This window comes from Paroedura picta, chromosome 2 (genome assembly GCF_049243985.1).
Source record: "Paroedura picta isolate Pp20150507F chromosome 2, Ppicta_v3.0, whole genome shotgun sequence".
In the NCBI taxonomy this organism is placed as follows: domain Eukaryota; kingdom Metazoa; phylum Chordata; class Lepidosauria; order Squamata; family Gekkonidae; genus Paroedura; species Paroedura picta.
The window spans coordinates 107,895,502-107,916,259 of NC_135370.1; the positions used below are offsets into that span (position 1 = coordinate 107,895,502).

At 43.4% G+C, this 20,758-nt stretch overlaps 1 protein-coding gene across 3 annotated transcripts in view; it reads right to left on the minus strand.

Annotated features, from left to right (window-relative positions):
* Window positions 1–20,758, minus strand: part of GAS2 (growth arrest specific 2) — a 157,546-nt gene that overhangs the window by 106,705 nt on the left and 30,083 nt on the right. For all 3 annotated transcript variants that reach the window (XM_077322008.1, XM_077322006.1, XM_077322007.1), the window contains one exon: window positions 16,108–16,232. In XM_077322008.1, the coding sequence (XP_077178123.1) occupies window positions 16,108–16,232 (125 nt within the window). The remainder of the gene's footprint in view (window positions 1–16,107; window positions 16,233–20,758) is intronic.

Consider the following 20,758-nt stretch of genomic DNA (forward strand, 5'->3'; position numbering starts at 1 on the left):
ATATCAGGATATCAGATATCCCACAGAATGGATTACATCACATATTAAAACATAGCACATGTTTCTAGATTTTTTGAGGACAATGAACAAACAAGAGCAAGTGTGTAGTCATCATCTTTAAACGTCCCGCGGGGCGGGGCGCCGGGGACTAAATAAAGCAGTAAGGGCTGGTGGGGAGGAGTTAGGGCGGGCTCTGTCCGGGATAAAAACTCGGAGGAGCGAATCAGAAGCCGCGAAGCGGCTCCTGATTCGCTCTTCCGGGTGGCACTCCAGGGCCAAGTGTCCAATTGGGAGGCGCGCAAAGCACGCCTCCCTGTTGGAAACTTGGCCCGTCTCCCAAGCGGCCCACCGCTAACTCTACACTCCTCCCGAGCAGCCATCCTTGCCAGATGGCTGCCGGCCAGGAGCCTTGCCCCACGCCGCTGGGCTCCAGGGAAACTTCTTTCCCTCCACCCAGCGACTGCCCTTCCCCACAAACTGCCCTCCACTACGTCCTACCCTGACAGCTGCCACCCGAGCACTTCCCACCCCCACCCCCAGCTTCCACCTATGCCCGCGCCCTTCCCACCCCCAGACCTCCACTGGCACGCCGCTGCTGCCCCGCCCGGCCCCAGAATTCACCGCTGCCGCACCCACATCTCACTGTCGTCCAACAATGCTCCAGGACGCTCCCGCCATTCCACAGATGACGACCGCTGAGAAGATGGCATCGAGGCCAACGACCACGCTGCTGAGCTGCTCCGCCGCCAGCGACCCCCACACGCCTCCCACGGCCGCCCCAAAATCGCCCCGCTGAACTGCCGCTGGCCGCGGGGACGCTCCACAGAAACCGCCACCCGCCACCATCGCCCGGACAACTGAGACGCCTCCCCTCCCGCTGGCCACTGCGGGTCCTCGATGCTGCCACCCGCCCAAGCCCCCGTGACTCTCAAGCCTACGGAGCGGCCTCGGAGCGGCAACGGGAACCAACCAACCCCCCTAGAAACTCTCCGGCCTGAGGAAGTGAGTCCCCGCCTTCTCCTCGCCGCAGCCCCGGCCTTGCCGTCCTGTCCATCTGCCGAGCCCGCTCCTGCAGCCGGGAGAAGCCGCAGCCATGCCCAGCCGTTGACACATCGCTCCCCACCTTCTCCTTGCCCACGGTCGCTCCCTGCCTTCTCCTCGACGCGCCAAGCCCCCTCCTGGGGACGGCACTAGCAGTGAAGACGCTCTGGGGTGGGGGGCCCTCCCCGCCTTCTCCCGGCCACGCCAGGCCGGCCCGCAACTGGGAGAACAGCCCCGGTCGCATCCCAGATCCCCGGGAAGCCTTCGCCCTGCGAAGGCTTCCCCACAGACTGCCCGCTAGTGCCCATTTTATTTACCAAGATAATGGCCTTTATTCCTAGTTAGTATATCAGATGAGTACAAAATTATCTAGATTCAAATTTCATTCATACATGAAGTTCACTAGCAAAGTTATATACTTCTAAATCCATTGAGTCAACAGACTTGGAAGGATGCATCTCTGCTTAGGATGGCACTCTGGATAACATTGGCCAACATGCTCTTTCTTAGCCAACTAAGTTTACAGGATAAAATAGAAGAATGGAGAGCTATACACTGTGTAAAATGGAAGAGTGGAGACCAGAGTTTCTTAGAAGAAGGATGTAATAGGACAACCATCTAAGCCCAACAATAAAGAGGAAGACAAAGATCTGTATACTCTGCCTCTGACGTTCAAGCACAAACATCACTGTAAACAGCTCAATCTGCAAGTACTGGGCTCTACATGTAGGAAAGGTTCACAATGAAGGTAGCCCCCACCCAAATGACAACATGAGCATCCTACACCATGGAAGGAGCATCGTCAAATTTGTGGTGAATGTCAAACCCTCCATATCCTACTGATACTGCTAGTATTTTTCCTTGCAGTGGAAATGGTAGCAGAACTGGAAACCTTCCTGATGGTGTGGGCCACTGCATGAGATGAGTAGAGGGAAGGATATAGAAGGTAGGAGGGTTAGGTCTCTTGGAGACCACAACGGTCTCTTTTCCTGTCTTTGGGATAGATTCTATAAAACACAGACATTCTTGCTGCTGCAACAACATGCTGATCTGTCCTTGCAAAATACATAGCTAGCATGAGGATGCCATTAGTGAATGTCAGGTAGGTGGCAACAGAGTTGCTGCAGGACTAGCTGCCATTATCTGTATGTCAGCTCATTGTTCTAGTGCCATAATGGTCCTTTTGACTGTTCTGCTGAAGAAACACAAGCCCTTCACTATACTTGGCACAATGATAAAACTGGGCTGTAACTCAGTCAGCTTATAAATGCTGTGCTCCAAAATCCACATGAAATATACTTAAGCTGCCCATCTGTCCTGACTCCCGCGGGACACTAACGCTTTCCTGGTCTTCGTCCCAGATCCTGCCCAGATCCTTAAAAGTCCTGCCAGCTGGAGCCCCCTCCCTGCCTCCCTCCCTCCCTGCCCCCCCGGCCAGCAGGATGGCCGGCAGCAGTCCTCTGCCCTGGCTGGCCCTGTGGCTGGCCTGCGCAGGTGCGCCAGGCAGAGGCCCGCCCTCAGCCCCCACCTGACCTGCGCCGACGCAGCACAGGCGCACAAGACAGGCACACGGGAGAGGCGCACGGGAGGCAAGGTGAGCCCAGTCGGAGGGAGGGAGGGAGGGAGGCCGCCGCCATGCCACCACTGGCGCATCCCGCCTTACAATCCCTAAATTCTGGTCACTTTAAATATACTTATTTTAGCATAGCTATGTTTGGCTCCTAAAATGGGATTGCAGTTCTCATCTAGAAATGATATATATCTGTATGTATTTATGAAACGTGTGACTGAAAACTCCCTAAAGAAAGTTTGGCTTATTGACAAGCATCTATGATCCATTATATGTACAATAACTTCCAGCAAATGATGGACTTCTAATTCAAACTTGCTGTCATGCTAGAGCTAGAATATTAAACCATGTCAGAAGATACATGGGAAGCAATCCTATGTTCAAATTGCCTCCCATGTGCAATGTTACAGATTTCTTGTGTAAGTCGTTTGCTACTATATAAGCTATGTAAGGAAATTATGACAAGGGGCACATTCAAAAAAAGTGATTCTGCCATATCAAAATTTCTACACCTTAGAAATAATTCAAACTCAACAACTTTTCCCTCCAGAAAAGTTATGGGCTTTCAAAATATTGCCCTACCCCATTTACACAACTGAAACCCACATGGCTGACCCATATGCATGCCCACAAAGACACTCATTTGAAAGAATCATCTCATTTAAAAAACCCTAAGAATTCCTTATTTTGTACATTTTTATTTGTGAGCTCACTATTACGGCCTTTGTACAATTCATTAGTAGTTGCAGCATGAAACTAATCCACCTTCAGGTGTTATTGGAATAATACCCTGAATATTATCCTGATAACTATTAACACACACATTGTTTGAGTTTACCCTAAATCTCAAAAGTTTCTTTAATAATTTCAAGTGAATGTAGACTCTGCAGTCTGCACATACCATACATGCCTTGGTGCTTTAAATTTGTTTGTACAGCTGCGAAATTCTCAAATTAACTATCTGTCAGAAGAAGTAAAATATTGCCTGGAGAGCAAGGAGATGAAATCCAAGCCACTGGGAGAAAATTACAAAATGGACTCCTGCAATATGAATCACTTTTTTAAAAAAAAGAAAAGAATCACACTTGCTATAATAATAAACCTGCAGTTTTGGGGCCAGGAGGTCATTAGCCGTAACATGGATAGTTCCAGCCATTTACTACTATACAAATCCCCAGCATTTATTAACATAACTGTCACTGAATCTCCCTGTCACTTAAATCTGCTGGAATATAAATTAAGCCGTAATGCAAATACCACACGCTATCCCACAGGTAGGTTCTTGGGAAGAGAAATGGAATCACACTCTTCAGAAAAGATCACCGTATTCCACTGTGCCCACTCAGCTATTAAGACCTCATGTTTTAAAATGCTTACATATTTCTTCTTGCTATTTAAAGCTCCAAATTCATAAGCAATAATATCATTCAGACTCTTTGCAGGTATCACTAAGCATGGAACATTCTCCGTTGCATTTAGAATATATATTTTTAGGTGAAAGCATTTTGTGAACCCTTCCAGAGTGCACAGGCTGGCTTGGGGTTTAATAAATAAACAGCACTGTCCTCAGAACTCTTTCCTGGGAGTAAGCACCATTAAATAGATCTGTGCAGGTTTGTGGGTAGATCAGCTAAGGATTACCCTAACAGAAAATGATCACGGCAGACTGGTCATTGAATTTACTGGGAATATTCCTGGTGGGCCACTGTCCTGGAGAGTTCCTTTATTCATTTTCAGATTTACATGTCACCCTTCCCCAAAGGTTCAGGGTGGCTTACATAATTAAACAATAGTTAAAACATTTTAAACATATTATACAATCTAATAATTTATATTAAGAACTATTGGGAAACTCACCACCTTCATTCTGGTGGGAGAGAAGGGGAGGTCAAGTGCATTGCTATTAGCCTTCAGACAGTTGCTGTTTGTGCAGAGGGAGCCAGCTTATTGATGGTATTTGCAGGTCTCAGCCATATACCCTATAGATCTTCTTTTGCAGACTGTACGGAATTGTTTTAAGTCCTGCATGGCCCTGTACTTGCTAAGCAGAGCGTTCTACCAGGCAGGTGCCAGGGCTCAGAAAGTCCTGGCTTTGGTTGAGGCCAATTTGACTTCTCTAGGGCCAGGGATCTTGAGCAGGTATTGCAGGGTCTGTTGTAGATTTCTTTGAAGCAGGGAGCAAGATGTGCTGAAACCCCTCTGGCATTATAGGCTGCAAAGATCTCCCCCCTCCCCAAACCCCACCCTCCTCAGTTTCTATCCTAACAATCTCCAGGCATTTCTCAACCCAGAGCTGGTAACCCTTCTTCAAAGGAATCAGTACTACAGGACATTTCCTTTACTCAAATCTTCAACAGAAAAACCAACAGGAGAATACACATCTCAATTCTAGACACTTTAACATCATGAGTAAATCCCATCTATATCGGTGGAACTTATTTCCAAATAAATGTGCGTTATGAATGGCAAGCCTTGACAAGCATCCTTTGAATCCATGGTCCAGCCAAAACATTAAGAGGCCCAGATTCATCTACATCTATCACTAAGCCTGATTTAGACTATGTTTAAGTCTGTTCTTGTTAAATTTTGATGGAGGAAGCCATTTTAGAATGTTTTGGAAATACACATTTTATATATACATACATACATACATACATACATACATACATACATACATACATACATACATACATACATACATATATATATATATATATATATATATATATATATATACACACACACACACATATATATACATTTTTAGCATCTTGATGCCTTGATCTACTTTCTCCTTTTTCTTCTGGTTTTGTGATGGCCTATGGTCACATACAATAAACTTGACATTCAGATTTTCTGTCAATTTAAGCAAGATTAATATTGCCTATACATTATAAATGGGGTTGCCAACTGGCCTGGAGGAAAATGTCCAGTCCCTTTAACAGAGAATTAATGGGGTGTTGTCTACCATGTGATGTTATTTACCCTCATGCCACAAAAAGTTTCAACAGTCCATTTCCATTCTTTAAGACTTTAATAAAAGGTCAGGATATTTTTCTTTGCACCAGTTGGAAACCCTAAGCTCTACTTTAAGAGGTTAAGTACATTAGTTAGTTGTGAACAGCTTGACCTTTACTGCAGTTGACCCAAGGCTCTGGTAGACCTTCCAGAATAAGGTTTCAAGAGTTCCTCATCTTGTTTTAGATGGGGTACAAAATATTTTGTGCATGTGAAGATGCTTTCCAAAACAGATACAACCATGGGAGAAACTTGAAAACTTTCACACAACCCCCTTTGTTCCGCTCCCCTATAGGAAGTAAACCCATGTGCTTATCTTTAGACTGAACACATATTCCTCCCTAATTTTGCCCCCACCTCCATCTCCAGTGTGGGTTAATGGTTAAAGAGTAATAGACTACCCATTTACAGAGTTTGGACTTCCATCCGCCAAAATTGGCTAATATACACTTGTCTTTATTATTGAATGCAGATGATGTTGTCCTTTTATCAAGGACCCATATTGGACTAAAACGGGCACTGAGAGCACTTCTGGATCACTGTAATGAAAACTGCCTTGAAATAAATCATTCCAAGACAAAAATAGTTGTCTTTTCAAAGAAATTTAAGAAATACTTGTGGTACCTAAATGCTACTTGTATTGAACAAGTTAAGTTATATAAATATCTAGGTGTCATATTTCAAGCTTCAGGATCTATGAACTCTCATACTGCTCTGAATGAACAAAAAAGTGCAGGTGCTATACTAAAATTCTATTGGAACAAAGGTGGTAGGAATGTCCCAGCAGCTCTTAAAATATTCAAAACTAAGCCCCTGGTGCAAATGTTATATGGAGCTCCACTAACAATCACTGCCAATACAATTCGCCTGGAGAGAGTTCAAACCAAATTTTTGAGAAATCTTCTGCAGCTCCCCACAATTGTCTCTAATGCTGCACTGCATGTGGAGTCAGGTTTGACCCTGGTCAGCTGCAATATTGTATTGGCTAAGGCTGATCTTCTTTCCCAGGGGTCTATCCTACCTAATATTATTTGACACATTTACTACTCCATGGGTACTTCTCCAAGACCATTAACAGGAAGTTAGGATTTTATGGTCTATCCCAACAATTTCTGCTCTCTTTGCGTTTTGATCGTGCCAAAGAATTGGTAAAGCAAAGAATACAGGATGTGGAAAGACAGCGTGATTTGAATAAAATCAATAATCCACTGTATGACACCTCTGGTCTAACTTGATTATCTCTTATGCCCTATCTTTCTAATATTGATAATTCTGAATTTAGAAGGGCATTTACATTATTGTGCTATAATGCTCTCCCTTCAGCATGGGTAGAGGGAAAATATAATAAGCTTCCACCCCAGGAATGAACTTGCTTATGCCAGGACGGTAACATTGAGAACACTGAGCATGTGATTTTTGATTGCTGTATTTATAATCAATTGCGTCACGATTTACTGTTTTCCATCCTTACTGACTTAAGGGCTACTTCAAGACAAGGCAAATTAAAGGAACTCCTTTTGGTTAAAAATAAGAATTTATCCCATATTATTGCCAAATATGCAAGACTAGCAATTAAATGTAGAAATGCCTGGCTACATATGTATAAGGGTTAGGATGGATTTATTGAATACATGTATTTTGGAACTTTTAGTCAATCTTATATAGTGTTTTACTGTTTTGTATTTTGTACTGGTCGTTGACCGAAATAAATAAATAAATGTAGTAGTAATGAGTAATAGACTCTAATATGGAGAATTGGGTTTGATTCCCCACTCCTCCACATGAGGCCAGCTGGGTGACTTTGTGCTGATTACAGTTCTCTTACAGCTGTTCTTGCAGAGCAGTTCACTTAGAATTCTCTCGGCCTCACCTACCTCACAGGATGTCCTGTTCTGCGGAGAGGAAGGGGAAGATGTTTGTAAGCCACCTTGGGACTCCTTCGGGTGGTAAAAAGTGGAGTATAAAAAAGCCCAGCTCTCTTCTTCTCTCCCCTCTTTATCATCTTTCTTGTAGATTGTTAGTTCCTTGGGACAAGGACTTGCCTTCTTGTGCTCTGTTAAGCATCATGCACATTGACTGTTCTGTATAATTTAAAACTCGCTATCTGATTCAGCTCAGAGTAAACAAACTGGGTCAAAACTAATGAGTTTCAGTGGGGTACTCATGTTTAATTTCTGTCAACAAGAACCTCACAACATCCAAAAGTCATATACTGCAGCATGAGTTTTCGAGTTACTGTTTTGATTAAGCTACTATTGCAAGGTAGGCCAATTGCTTCCATTAGACTGCTAGGGAACTAGAAGAAAAGTAAACAAAGAAAAATACCCAAGAATGATTCTCTTTTCAACTCAAACATAGAGTCCTTTGATGGTGAGGTGGGTGCAGAACATATTTCAAATGGAATCCTTCGCTTCAGTGATCTAGTACATGAGGATCATAATCCTGCATATGCAATTAGTACATCAAGCTGAATATAAAACTGTTCACAATCTACTCTATGATTTTTGCTCTGGATGATTGCCATACCCCTGAAAATTGGCTTGAAGACAGAAAGTAATGTCCAAAAGGAGGGGATTGCTGTGTAGAAAATTTCCCAAACTGCACGGAGAATTGCAGATAGTGATTTTGCCATGTGATAATAGCTGCCACATTAAGCAACTTAAAAATATCTGTCGTGTCAATGGGACCAAATGGAAACGTAACATAGAAATGGAAAAGATTTCCAGAATGGGACCATTCTGGCTTCAAATGAACAACATTTTTTTTTGGGGGGGGGGTGTATATGTGATACCTCCAGGAAATGTTCAAGCAATAGAACCATAAGGCATAAACTGTTTATTAGGTTTGAATAATTTAAAAATGGAACTTCCATTAAAATTATCTCTGCATGAACTAGTTTAGATTATTGTTTATAACCAGTTCTAAATGGTTCATTTTATTATATATCTCAAGAAAGAGCTCCAAGCCATTTTTCAGGCAAAAACCAAATGCATACCACATGATTTGTGCAAAATTCATACCCCCTCTTAAGAACTGCTATTCTGGATCATTTACAGTAGAACCATTATAGTCACATGAATCTATTTCTCCATGCTTCTTCGCGATCCATCTGTAATGATTTATAAGAGGGAGAGTAGCAGCATTTGGATTTATTTGGAGAGGATTAGAATAGTTACTTCTATTCCACCAGTGTGAGAAGGGGCCAATAATTTACCCTTGCTGTCTGACAGTCTCTGAAAGTTTGAAAGTAAGCGAATAATAGTGCTCTCCCTTGCAAGCAGAGAATATGAGCCATGTGACCTTCTAATGGGTAATGAATGACACCTTATTGCTTTAGGGCTCACATATACCTCAGGAAAAGTTCAAGTTGCTGTGATTTTCCCTGCATAGTGCTGTTGAAGGCACCTGAGCCCTGCTAGAAACCAAAATATAAATTCTTAAATTGATTATATAAGTCCCATTTTTTCTTTATATTAAATGTTTTATGAGATGCACATTTTTTACATTCTTTCTAAGGAAATGCCCTTTTCTCATAGTTTTCTTAATTAGATTTCTATGACATAAAAGTGGATTAACATAATGATTGAAACAGCTCGTTTCTTTTTTCTGAAAATTACAGCCTTGGTTCAGTGAACATCTGTTTAGATATCCAATATTTATATAAATTATTTGTTCTGAACATATAAACCCCATGTTGTGCAGAAAAGGAAAATTCAAATTTGACCTCAACTGTATGGTTGCCACTACAAATCTTAAACACCCACTGGTTCAGTTCATATCCTGTTCACCACTGGTAAACAGGAACTTATTTTTCAATGGATTGTTCATCAGTTTGCCATCTTGTTTGTGGTTGTTTGGTGAGCTGCTTCAACACCTTCTTCTCAATAGTGCAGAGCAATCAGCATTTTATGTGTTGTCACAAAGCCCAGCACAGTTCTACGCAGCTTGGTGTAGTGGACAAGAAAGGCGGTCTCTATTTCTCCACTCCTCCTCCACATGCAGCCAGCTGGGTGACCTTGGGCCAGTCATAATCCTCTCAGAGATCTCTCAGCCCCACCTACCTCTGTGTCTGTTGTGAGTAGAGGAACAGTAGGCAATTGTAAGCCTCTCTGAAACTCCTTCAGGCTGTAAAGCTCAACCCCTACAAGACAGAGGTCCTGTAAATAGGTAGGTAAGAGCCAGGTGAAAAAGCATGTTTGCTCTGCCTAGATGGTGTGCAGCTGATGGTTGCACAATCTACTGGGAACTTGGGCATGATCTCAGAGGCCTCTCTTTCAATGGAAGTGCAGGTAGCTAATCTGGTATTTTTCCATCTTCACCAGGTGAAGCTACTAGCATCCTATCTGGCCCCGGAACACCTAGCCACAGTGATCCATGTGACAGTCTCCTCTAGGTTAGACTTCTGTAACTCACTCTACACAGGCCTACCCTTATCCCTGATCCAGAAACTACAACTGGTCCAAAATGCTGCGGTCAGAGTCCTCACAAGAACATCCTGAAAGGCCCACAACTGACCAGCATTGAGGCAGCTGCCCTGGCTCCTGGTTGAATTCAGGATCTAGTTTGAGGTGTTGGTATTAACCTTTAAGGCCATACGCAGTCTGAGTCCAGCATATCTGAGGGATTGCTTGATTGAATATACTCCTCAAAGGATGTTACACTTAGCTAATTCTAAGCCTAAGAGAGAGATGTCTGACCTCAACCAGGGCCAGGGCCTTTTCAGTTCTGGCCTCCACTTGTTGGAATAATCTCCCAGAAGAATTGAGGATCCTGTCAGAGCTGACCCATTTCTGCAGGGCCTGTAAGATGTAGTTTTTCCACCAAGCATTTGGTTGGAGTCAACAAACACCAATGAATAGTAACAACAATAACAATGTTATCAACAGTGGTTATCAAAACCATTGTACAGGACCCCTCTGTATCAATACACCCCTCTGAATCCAAGAATAACTAAATGACTGCACTGAAATACCATTTGTTCAGATAACAGCTAGCTGACTCTTAATAGTTTTAACTATGGTTTTAGTATTGCATTTGTATTGTATTTTATTAACCAACTAGCTTCAAAGCCTGTTCATAAGAATGGGCTTTGAGAGCCCCCCCCGCCACTGTGAGGTGGCAAGCCTCGACCCCCTGCCCCCCCCCCCAGTGAGACCATGGCCCTTGGGGAAGCCATCCTCACCCCCTCACCCCCGCAACCGCATGGCTTCCCCCCGGGCCGCGAAGCACATCCACAGCCTCTGCAAGGTCACGGGTGTGCTTTGCGGGCCGGGGGGGGGAAGCCATACACACACCCCTCACCCCCGGCAACTGTGCGGATTCTCGAAGCCATCCTTTCCCCCCTCGCCCCCACAACCGTGAAGCCGTGCACAGCCTGGCAAGCACACCCAGTGCCTCTGTGAGGTGCCGGGTGTGCTTGCGGGCCGGGGCAGAAGCTGTAGTGGCAGGGCCAATCAGGGTGCAGCTAGCCCTATTTCCAACTTGGGCAGCCAGACCGTTCCACCCCCCCCCCCAGCTGTTTCATAAATATATAAAGGAACCATGGATAAGGATTTGTTCTGTTTTATTGAAATACAATGGGAACTGACCGGAGCCAGGTGTGCTGGAAGGGATGGTGAAGAAATGACATAAATAAGTAAATAAAATAAGGATACCCCCCCCCCCCCCCGCCGCTCTTCTTTTACTACTACTTCTACTCTTCCTCTGGTTGGGCTGCTGCTCTGCTCACTAAGCAGGTATTTAAATTGGCAGCTACACCAGCCACCAATCAAATAAGTCAGGCATAAATGAAAGATACATTTTTGTTAAAGGTGTGTATCATTTTTGGATTTGTCTACTAGATCTTAGAGACATTAATGATTGCTGATTGTTTGGATTGGCAGCATTTTCACACATGCAGGTTTGCAAAATGGTGATGCAAACCTGTTCAGCAAGCATTCAAATCATTTGGTACCAAATCAGACAGAACTGGAGATAGGTTTGTGCCTGAGTAAAAACAATATATTCAATTGTCAAACACATTGTCCATGAAATTCAACTTAACTGTTATGGATATTTCTTTTTGTGGTAACATATAAACTAAGGTGACCAGATTTTAACATTGTAAAAGTGGGACACCATTGACTGGGGGGGGGGGGTTCTTGATTAAAAATTTGGTCTATATGGAGCAACAAAATTTTCCATAGAATGCATAGAATGCAAAAATAGTATTGTAATATATATATATATATTTAATTTCAACATAAGTACAATTTGCCAGGTGCCCCCAGATGTCCTTCCAAAAATGTGACAATCTGGTCATCTTAATTTAAACCAACTTCCTAATAGTTGTTCAGTTTGCATAGTAAATATCCATACCAGCAACAGCAGTCAGCACTCCAGAGAAGCACTTGCTATGAAATCTAACCGACTGATGTTGGAGGGCAGTGTAAGTAGTACAACAGCTAACTGGTGCTCCAGTCATTCTAAGGTAACTATTTTATTTGTCCTTAAGTTACTTTCTGATGGAAAACACTTGGTGTGTGTGTGTGAGGGGGTGTTTCTAAGTATCTTGTGGAAGTAAAGCTAAGCAAGCTGACTCAGAGATAAGTCCCATGTTATTCAATGGGGCTTACCTCCTAGAAAAGTGTCTTTGGGGCTGTTGCATGATTCACCATAATGGACATTTCTACCCAATGATAACTATGCTATCTGAAATGGCACAGAGCAGAATATAAATCCCATAATTAATAAATGAACCAGCAAAACACAAGCTAGATGTGGTTGCAAAAACCCACACAAACAACCCCTAATGCTGTACCCCTTTTTCCAGGTTCCACTTCCCACACTCTCAGGTTCAGTCACATACAATTGCCATACTGTAGTCTGGATGACTCACCCTTTATCATTAAAGACACCACTCTATAGATTCAGTTTTTAACCCAGCTTTCAAACAAAATTAAATTATTTTTAGATGTGCAATTTAACCCCCTCACACCAAAAGCCACAATCTTCCATTTTTTTTTTATAAATGCATGTAGGAGGTACAGAAGTAGTTCTTTCATTCATTCATGACAAGGTATTCCTCAAGAGTAGTCCACACAGAAAACAGCATGCAGGAGTGCCCCATACTCCTTTACTGTGTGAACAAGTTTTTAATATTTTTTTCTTCCCTTTCTCCCTCTCTCTCTCTGGCCTCCTACACTGTCTGCCTCCCCCTCACTCAACTGCAGCCTGGCTGCTGTCTCTAGCACAGTTCTGGCAGAAGTTTAACTTTTTTTATAGCCAGCCCCTGTGTGTGTGTGATTATCAAGAGTACTTTATCTATTTTAACAGCAGCTGAAGTGTCAGAGACCCAGCTGCTTGTCACAAAAGTCATCTTCAAGGCAGTCGCTGGATGAGAGCCACACTATGCTTCTTGATTCCAATGCAGTGGCATGGCTTCTGGGTAAAACACATCTCAAGGATATGCTAAATGGTAATGGTTCAGGAAAGCAGTGTGGAATCCTTACTAAGCTGAATTTCATGCGCTAGCATTCCCATATCATTTTCCTTGGAGCCAAGGTTCAGATTTTCCAGGGGGGGGGATACTGCTTGAGACTACTACGTAGGGAATTAAAATGGGAAAGGAATAATGCCTCTAGAATAGTTGGCAATGGACTGTCATTACGCTGCCATTTCTTTGCATTCTGATGCTACAGGATGTGAAATAATATATACTCACATCACATAGCTTTTGAGTGAGGTTTTCTAATTTCATTCACATGACTCCCACAGTATTCTGAAAAAATGAAAACGACTTTTGGAAATCCAAATAAATCCACTAAAAGGAAAATGCAGTGCTATATGGCACATTATTTACCTTACAAAATCTATACCCCATCTTTCTGCCATCTCAAGGGCCACAGGACTGCTAGCACATTCAGCCCTCAATGGTAAAAAATACATCTTAAAAACTTTTAAACCAACAAATAGCCAATCAATAAAACAACTTAAACCAGAGCTAAATCAAATAAATAAACAAAACTCAAAACAACAATGGCCATGCACCATGATCACTGAGAGAAACAAAAAAACGTCTGTATCTTCTGGTGGAAAACAACAACAAAAGGAGCCCCCATGGGGAATGAGTTCCGGAGTTTTGGTGCACAACTGAGAAGGCCCTCTCCTGGGTATCCATGCACAATCTCAGAAGTGGTTGAGTAGGTGGTTCTTCAGGTATGTTAGTCCAAAATCATATGAGGTTTTAAAGTCCAGTACCAGCATCTTGAACTGTGCCCAGAAAAAGACTGGGAACCAGTGCAGATAGGTCAGAACTAGAGTCCTATGGTTCCTACAATACACTCCAGTCAACAGCCTGGCTGTAGTATCCTGATCCTGAATTGAGCAGAGGTTGGACTAGATGGCCTGTATGGCTCCTTCTAACTCTATGATTAGGCAACAATTGACATTTCCAGATGTTTCTTAAAGGGATAGCATGCACTGCAGTAATCTAATCCAGGAAATCTGCAGCTGGCTAATCAGCTGCCACCTGCTTATCCAGCAGTAGGCTTACGTTGAAGAGAACCCTAGACCAGTGATCCCCGGTCTGAGGACTGGTAGCAGTCCGTGGATCAGTCAGTACTGGGCCGCGGCTCCTCCTCATCCTCCTCCCCAGCTGCTGACTTGTGGGCTGCCCTGCCACTCTCCCACTGGCTCACCTTTGGTGCTCTCCAGCAGCCGCCATTGCTGGGTCTCCCCCTCGGCGTGGCACAGTGTAGCTGCTGCTGGCAGCACCCCCCAGTGGATGGCAGGAAGTCAGGGGCACCGGCAGGAAAGCAAGTGGAGCAGGGCCTCAAGCGGCAGCGATGTCCCTCGGCAGAAGGCTACCCCCCCCAGGTAAAATTTTCAAGCATTGACCGGTCCCCAGTGATAAAAGGGTTGGGGACCACTGTGTGAGATCATGGAGAAAGCTAGGGAGCTCCAGAAAAACATCTACTTCTACTTGCTAAAGGCTTTGATTGTGTGAAGCACAACAAATTGTGGCAAGTTCTTAAAGAGATGGGAATACCAGAGCATCTTATCTGTCCCTTGAGAAATCTATATGCAGGTCAAGAAGCAACAGTAAGAACCAGGCATGGAATCGCTGATTGGTTCAAAATTGAGAAAGGAATTCGGCAAGGCTGTATATAGTCACCTTGCCTATTTAACTTGTATGCGGAGCACATCATGAGAAAGGCGGGATTAGAGGAGTCACAAACTGAGATTAAGATTGCAGGGAGAAATATCAACAACCTCAGATATGCAGATGATACCACTCTAATGGCAGAAATCAAGAGGAACTAAAGAGCCTCTTGATGCGGGTGAAGGAAGAGAGTGCAAAAGCTGGCTTGAAGCTCAACATCAAGAAAACTACGAGCATGGTATCCAGCTCTCTCAATTCCTGACAAATAGATGGGAAGAAATGGAGATAGTAACAGATTTTATTTTCCTGGGCTCCAAGATCACTGCAGATGGGGACTGCGGCAAATAAATTAAAAGATGCTTGCTCCTGGGGAGGAAAGCTATGGCAAATCTAGACAGCATCCTAAAAAGCAGAGACAACACCCTGCCAACAAAAGTGTGTCTAGTCAAAGCTATGGTCTTCCCAGTTGCAATGTATGGCTGTGAAAGTTGGACCATAAGGAAGGCCAAGCATCAAGGAATTGAGGCTTTTGAACTCTGGTGCAGGAGAAGACCCTGAGAGTTCCTTGGACTGCAAGACGAACAAACCAGTCAGTCCGAGAGATCAGCCCTGACTGTTCCTTATCAGGCCAGATCCAGAAGATGAAACTCAAATACTTTGGCCGCCTTAGGAGAAGGAAGGACTCCCTGGAGAAGAGCTTAATGCTGGGCACGATTGAGGGCAAAAGAAGAAGGGGATGACAGGGAATGAGGTGGTTGGATGGTTTCACTGAAGCAGTCGGTGTGAACTTAAATGGACTCTGGGGAATGGTAGAGGACAGGAAGGCCTGGAGGATCATTGTCTATGGGATCGCGATGGGTCGGACACGACTTCGCACCTAACAACAACACCACCAATGATGCTTCACATATTACAGGGTATGAGATCTCCAGCCTGTGTCCTCTGTAACCATCACATGTGACCTGAGGTCTTCCTCGCTTCAACTCCTTCCCCACCCCCCAGCCCCAGCCAGTGGCCTGACTTGAAATACTCCGGTATTTAGGGATGTGTATGGAGACACATTAGTTTGGAAAGAAAGAAGGAGAAAAGGAAAAAGGGGGGAGGGAAAAACAAACAGAAGAGAAGTGAGAAAAAAGGTTTTAAAACCAAAACCCTAACACTGCAACTCTGAATGGACTCCTACCCTTTTAAGACCACTGAATTCAAAGCTTCCAAGGGGTAACTATGCATAGGATGGCACTATAAATGCATCACTGAGCTTGGAAAGATGGAAAGGTATCTGCCTGTAAACAGACACCTGGTCATTCATGTTGCCTCATAGTTTATCTCAACTTACCTTTCCAAGTTTGTTGGTCTCAATGCAGTTTTCTTTAAATTTAACTTGTAAAGTCTCTGCTAGCCTACACAGCAAAGCACCATTGTCCAATTTCTCCATAAAGGTTTCAGCTGTTATTTCCTTTCCTGGAATGCAATAAGAAGACAAGCAATCAGCAGCAGCATTGATTAATAAAGACAAACTGATGCTATGGCTAAAGTTTATTCAATTTCTCACAATGCCAGAACAAGATCCGGTATACCTCATTTTTGGACACATATCTTCATGAATCAATGGCTATTAATAAACAAAATAAAATTAACAGCAAGTTTTTATATATTTCTTATTACAAATAATAATTCTTATTTAATTTCATATAGTTACCTAATAAGTGTTTGATAACTTAGAACCCCTACTGTTACTGTTTCTGTGTCATCTGTAAAACAACATACAACCCATAAGCATTACCCACTGATACTGATTATTTGAAGGAGTATGTTTGGATTAGAAATTTAGTCTGCCTCTCTCTAGAAAAACTCTTTGAGTGATTTCAGCCCCTGGGCAATGCCTACTATCAGGATGGGGTGGAAGGGTTGGGCATGCACACAACTATACTTCCCAACCACATTCTGCACAATTGTTCCACTTCTGTGGCTTCTTAAAGCCTGAAAAAATATTTCAGGGGTTTCTCAATGGTGAAAACGTTGAGAAAGGCTGATCTAACCACTATACAGCACTGACTTTTATGTGATAGCTGCTGTTAGACGGTGAGTGTTGTTGAGCCATATAAATTTCCTCAAAGAAGCCTTGGAAAGGGCCCTGCCCCATCTGGCCTGCCCCTCCCCTATCTTTAATTGAAAGAAACCATGCATTGAAGCATTGAGATATGGGTATGTAGCAATAGCCACAGAGGGCATTTGTTTCTTAGAGCTATAGATACTGCTTCTATTAGTTGGGGTAATCCCTATCTGTACCATAAATAAAATCAAATAAGGATGGTGGGAGGAGTTGGGCTCATTGCATACCGATTGGCTGTCTATCCAAGGAATGGCCAATCAAATAGGCTATCCCGCCCCTGAGTGGCCTTCCATCCAATGACTGGCCAGTCAGCTAAACTGTCCCACCCCTGGCCATATCACCTTTCAGCCTGCACCATTTGACTGCCTGTGAGAGGTAAGGCAGCCAAGTCAGTGAGAGCTGGGAGGAGGGTGGAAGGCCTGGGACCACAGCTGGGACTGGGACCTAGGTGGGAAAAGAGGCAAACCCTGGCCTCACTGGTGCATGGGGACAGAAAAGTCCTTGACCCCTACCAATGCTTCCCACCCTACCCCAAAAAGGCCCACCGTGGCCACTCCAGGCCTTGGTGAGCCTGCCTAGGTGGGGGGAGAGAAGGCTAGTGCCCATTATATTTTAAATTACAACAGGCTATTTTGCTAGTAGTGTTTTGTTTTTTAAGATTTCAAATCTCCCCCCTCCCGGTGTAACCAGAGGGCTCTGGGGTGCTTTTTAAAAATGACATATCGCTATAGCATTTCACCATCTCATCTAGAGCATGGTAATGGCATTATAATACAGCTAAAAACAATGCCAATAAGGACAATGTAATAGAAACAACAAATTATGCAATGTAACCAGACTGCAAGGTAAAGAATAATGCACTTCAAACAGTAAATGCAATGGATAATGTAATAAGCAGCCTAAAATTTCATAGACATTACTACATCCCTGTTTTCTTGACAGAAGGAATGTCTTCCAGGATAATTCTGTTGTATACATTCTGTCAAGCAATAACAGTGTGAAAGCCTTCTTGGCCTCTTCAGGTAGATTATACCATGGAGTGGGAAAAACCACACCAGAGAAAGCTCAAGTACAGGCAGCTTGGAGCAGGAACTTTTTTAAAAAATTGATAAATGACAATATTTTATCTTGTAAAGCCTCCACTCAAGCCTTTTAAGCAGTCTGGGTGGACAGCATCCTGTTAGTTATTTCCCTTCATTTGTGGTCTGCCTTTCTCTCCAAGACATAAACTACTTAAAAATATCCCAATGAAACCACCCTACGTTTCTCAGAGGAAGAGTGAAGCACAGCTGTGATAAATAAAAAGGTACAAAGATCACACACTTTGTAACCTAAAAAGTTTAAAACAAAACGGACGTAATTAAAGAGGAGCATCAATATACAGTAGCATTTTGGCCCATTACGCACGGCCGCCGAAACGGGTCACATGGAAAAAGCGGAGGGGGAAGACGCGAAGCACACCGATTATGCACGGGAGGGGGCGCAATGGCGGCAAAACCCAGAGTACGTGGCGATCCCAGCGCCGCTTCTGGTTGCGCCCCGGTCACCCAGAAGCTGCGCTTTCTTCCGCGTTTCGCTGACGCGGCTTTTTCGGTGGCATGCACTGAAGCTGCGGCCGGTTGCAGCCGGCTCCATGCGTTATCGGTGATTTTAGTCGCCGCCATTCCACCCCGAATGTGCGTTATTGCCCCTGTGAATAATGGGTCTATGGCAGGACTGAAATCAAGAGGAACCTAGAGATGAAACCCATGTTCTCTCCTCCAAATGGATTTGAGGAAGAAACTAAACATGGTTGGAAAATATGAATTTTTATGAAATGAGCAGCTAACAATAGAATATGTTCTCAGGTAAAAGTATGGGAAAACGCAGAAGGAAGAACAAAGCAGGACAATGAGCCAGAAGAAATCATAAGATTTTAATGAAGCAATAGTGTTCCTGTGAAGCAGCAAAGTTCTAATTGGGGACAAGAAGCAATTTTCAGGGTGCCTCAGCTCCCTGCACTATTTTCAGTGGCACACTGTGTGAAAATGAGCCGGTACAGACTTCGCATTTAGGGTCTGCTGCTTCTCATGTGTCTCATTGTGATCGTTTACATCTGTCAAGCACGCCTTCTAAATATTTTACTCCAAATGCATTGATTGCAAGAAAATGGAGAAAAAACACAGCTCTCCCCACTGATGAATGCTATCTACTTTGTGGCAAGCTGCCACAATGATTAAACTAACTCATGCTGTATATGCCAAGAAAGATTAACAGAGGTAGGTATGTTGTTTGAGTCCATAACATTTGGAACAAAAGGCTTATATGAGTGTTGGTGTGATTCTGTGTGGGGTTTTTTTGTCATGACTTTCCCTATAACATTTCCATTTTCTAATCCATATTGGATGCAGTCTCGCATATAACTGTATTTGAAAATGGCACCCAAAGCCTTTCAGAACAAAATGATACCGCCCGGCCTACATGCAGTGAGCCGAGTAGGGAGACAGAATTTTCGCACAACATACTGGTGAGGGTCCCCTGGTTTCAGGTGCTGTCTCTTGACAAAGTCTAACAATGACCACTCCAAACAGGCAAGAAGCTGGAAATAAACATGATGTCAGTGACCCCGGGGGAGCAACACTCTGCTTTTGGGACAAAACTCTATGAAGCTAATTCTACCATAGAGGTTTTGCCTACAAACCAAAGTGTCACCCCCAGTGACCCAAGTCATTTCCAGGTGACATAGGCATGTCATGTTTATTTCTGGCTCCTACCTGCCCTGCTCCCAGGAAGGTCACCCGCATCCCCTGCTGGCTGGTCCGAGAGACCTGTCATTCCTATATGGAAGATTGTGTCAGGATGACAGAGTGGAATCAACAACTTCTTTAAAAGAAAGTGTTTTATTTCCCAAGCAGATTGAGACCACAGACGTTCAAAGTCGAAACTGACTTGCACTTTCAAAATACAGTATTTTTACCCCAAAGTTTCCCGCCCAAAGATGTTCTCATTCCCAAAAAGGGGTCCCCCTCTCAAGCCCAGGTGCCGTCCGGGAAAACAGCCAAGATGATAACCCAAACCTCCTAGACCTTGGTTCTGCTGGCTACAGCCACTTGCAAAGATAAGACTGTCTGGTAATGTTGCAAAGAAGAACAAAGCATCTCATAAATATAGTTTACAGGAGGCCAAAGCAGACAAGCTGGTTATACAAAATCCAAGATGGTTACACTTTGGTTCTCAAAGACCATGGCAGCAATCATGTGATTCTGACAGATTGCTGTGTGATCTTGACTTGTCACTATCTCTATATGCAGCTTACTTCACAGGTTGGTTGTTGTGAGGATAAAATGGATATAGGAAGTTGTAAGTCGTTTTGGTACCCACTGGGGGGAAATCATGTTATAAATATCTGAATCAAAATATGGAGTTCAGACACAGTTTTTTCAAGGGCACTCTTTACTAGATGACTTTCTGAAACCTGTGCTTAGGCAACTTTTGGAAGTTAACATCATCTTTTGATCTACTGGTAGTGGGTTCTGGTGAGCCACATTCATGATTCAGAAAAGAATGATGATTCCACTAATGATAATTCCCTGTATAATTTCTTTAATTACATTTTACAATAATATTTTCATGGTATCAATTTGTGTGTTTCTATACTGTAACTTGCCCCAAGCCTATATCCAAAAACTAAATGAGTACTATATTAATGCAGACAGTCTTTTAACCTGCCATCCAGCATTTCAAGGTTGTTGTAGATCAAAAATAATTTACCAAAAGTAATAAGTCTGACATTTCATTTCCATCCTAACAGGGTCTTTTTTTATAAGCTGAATGCTGAACATCATAAATAAATATGACAGAAAAGATATGCTCTTGCTTACACAATAAATTTAAA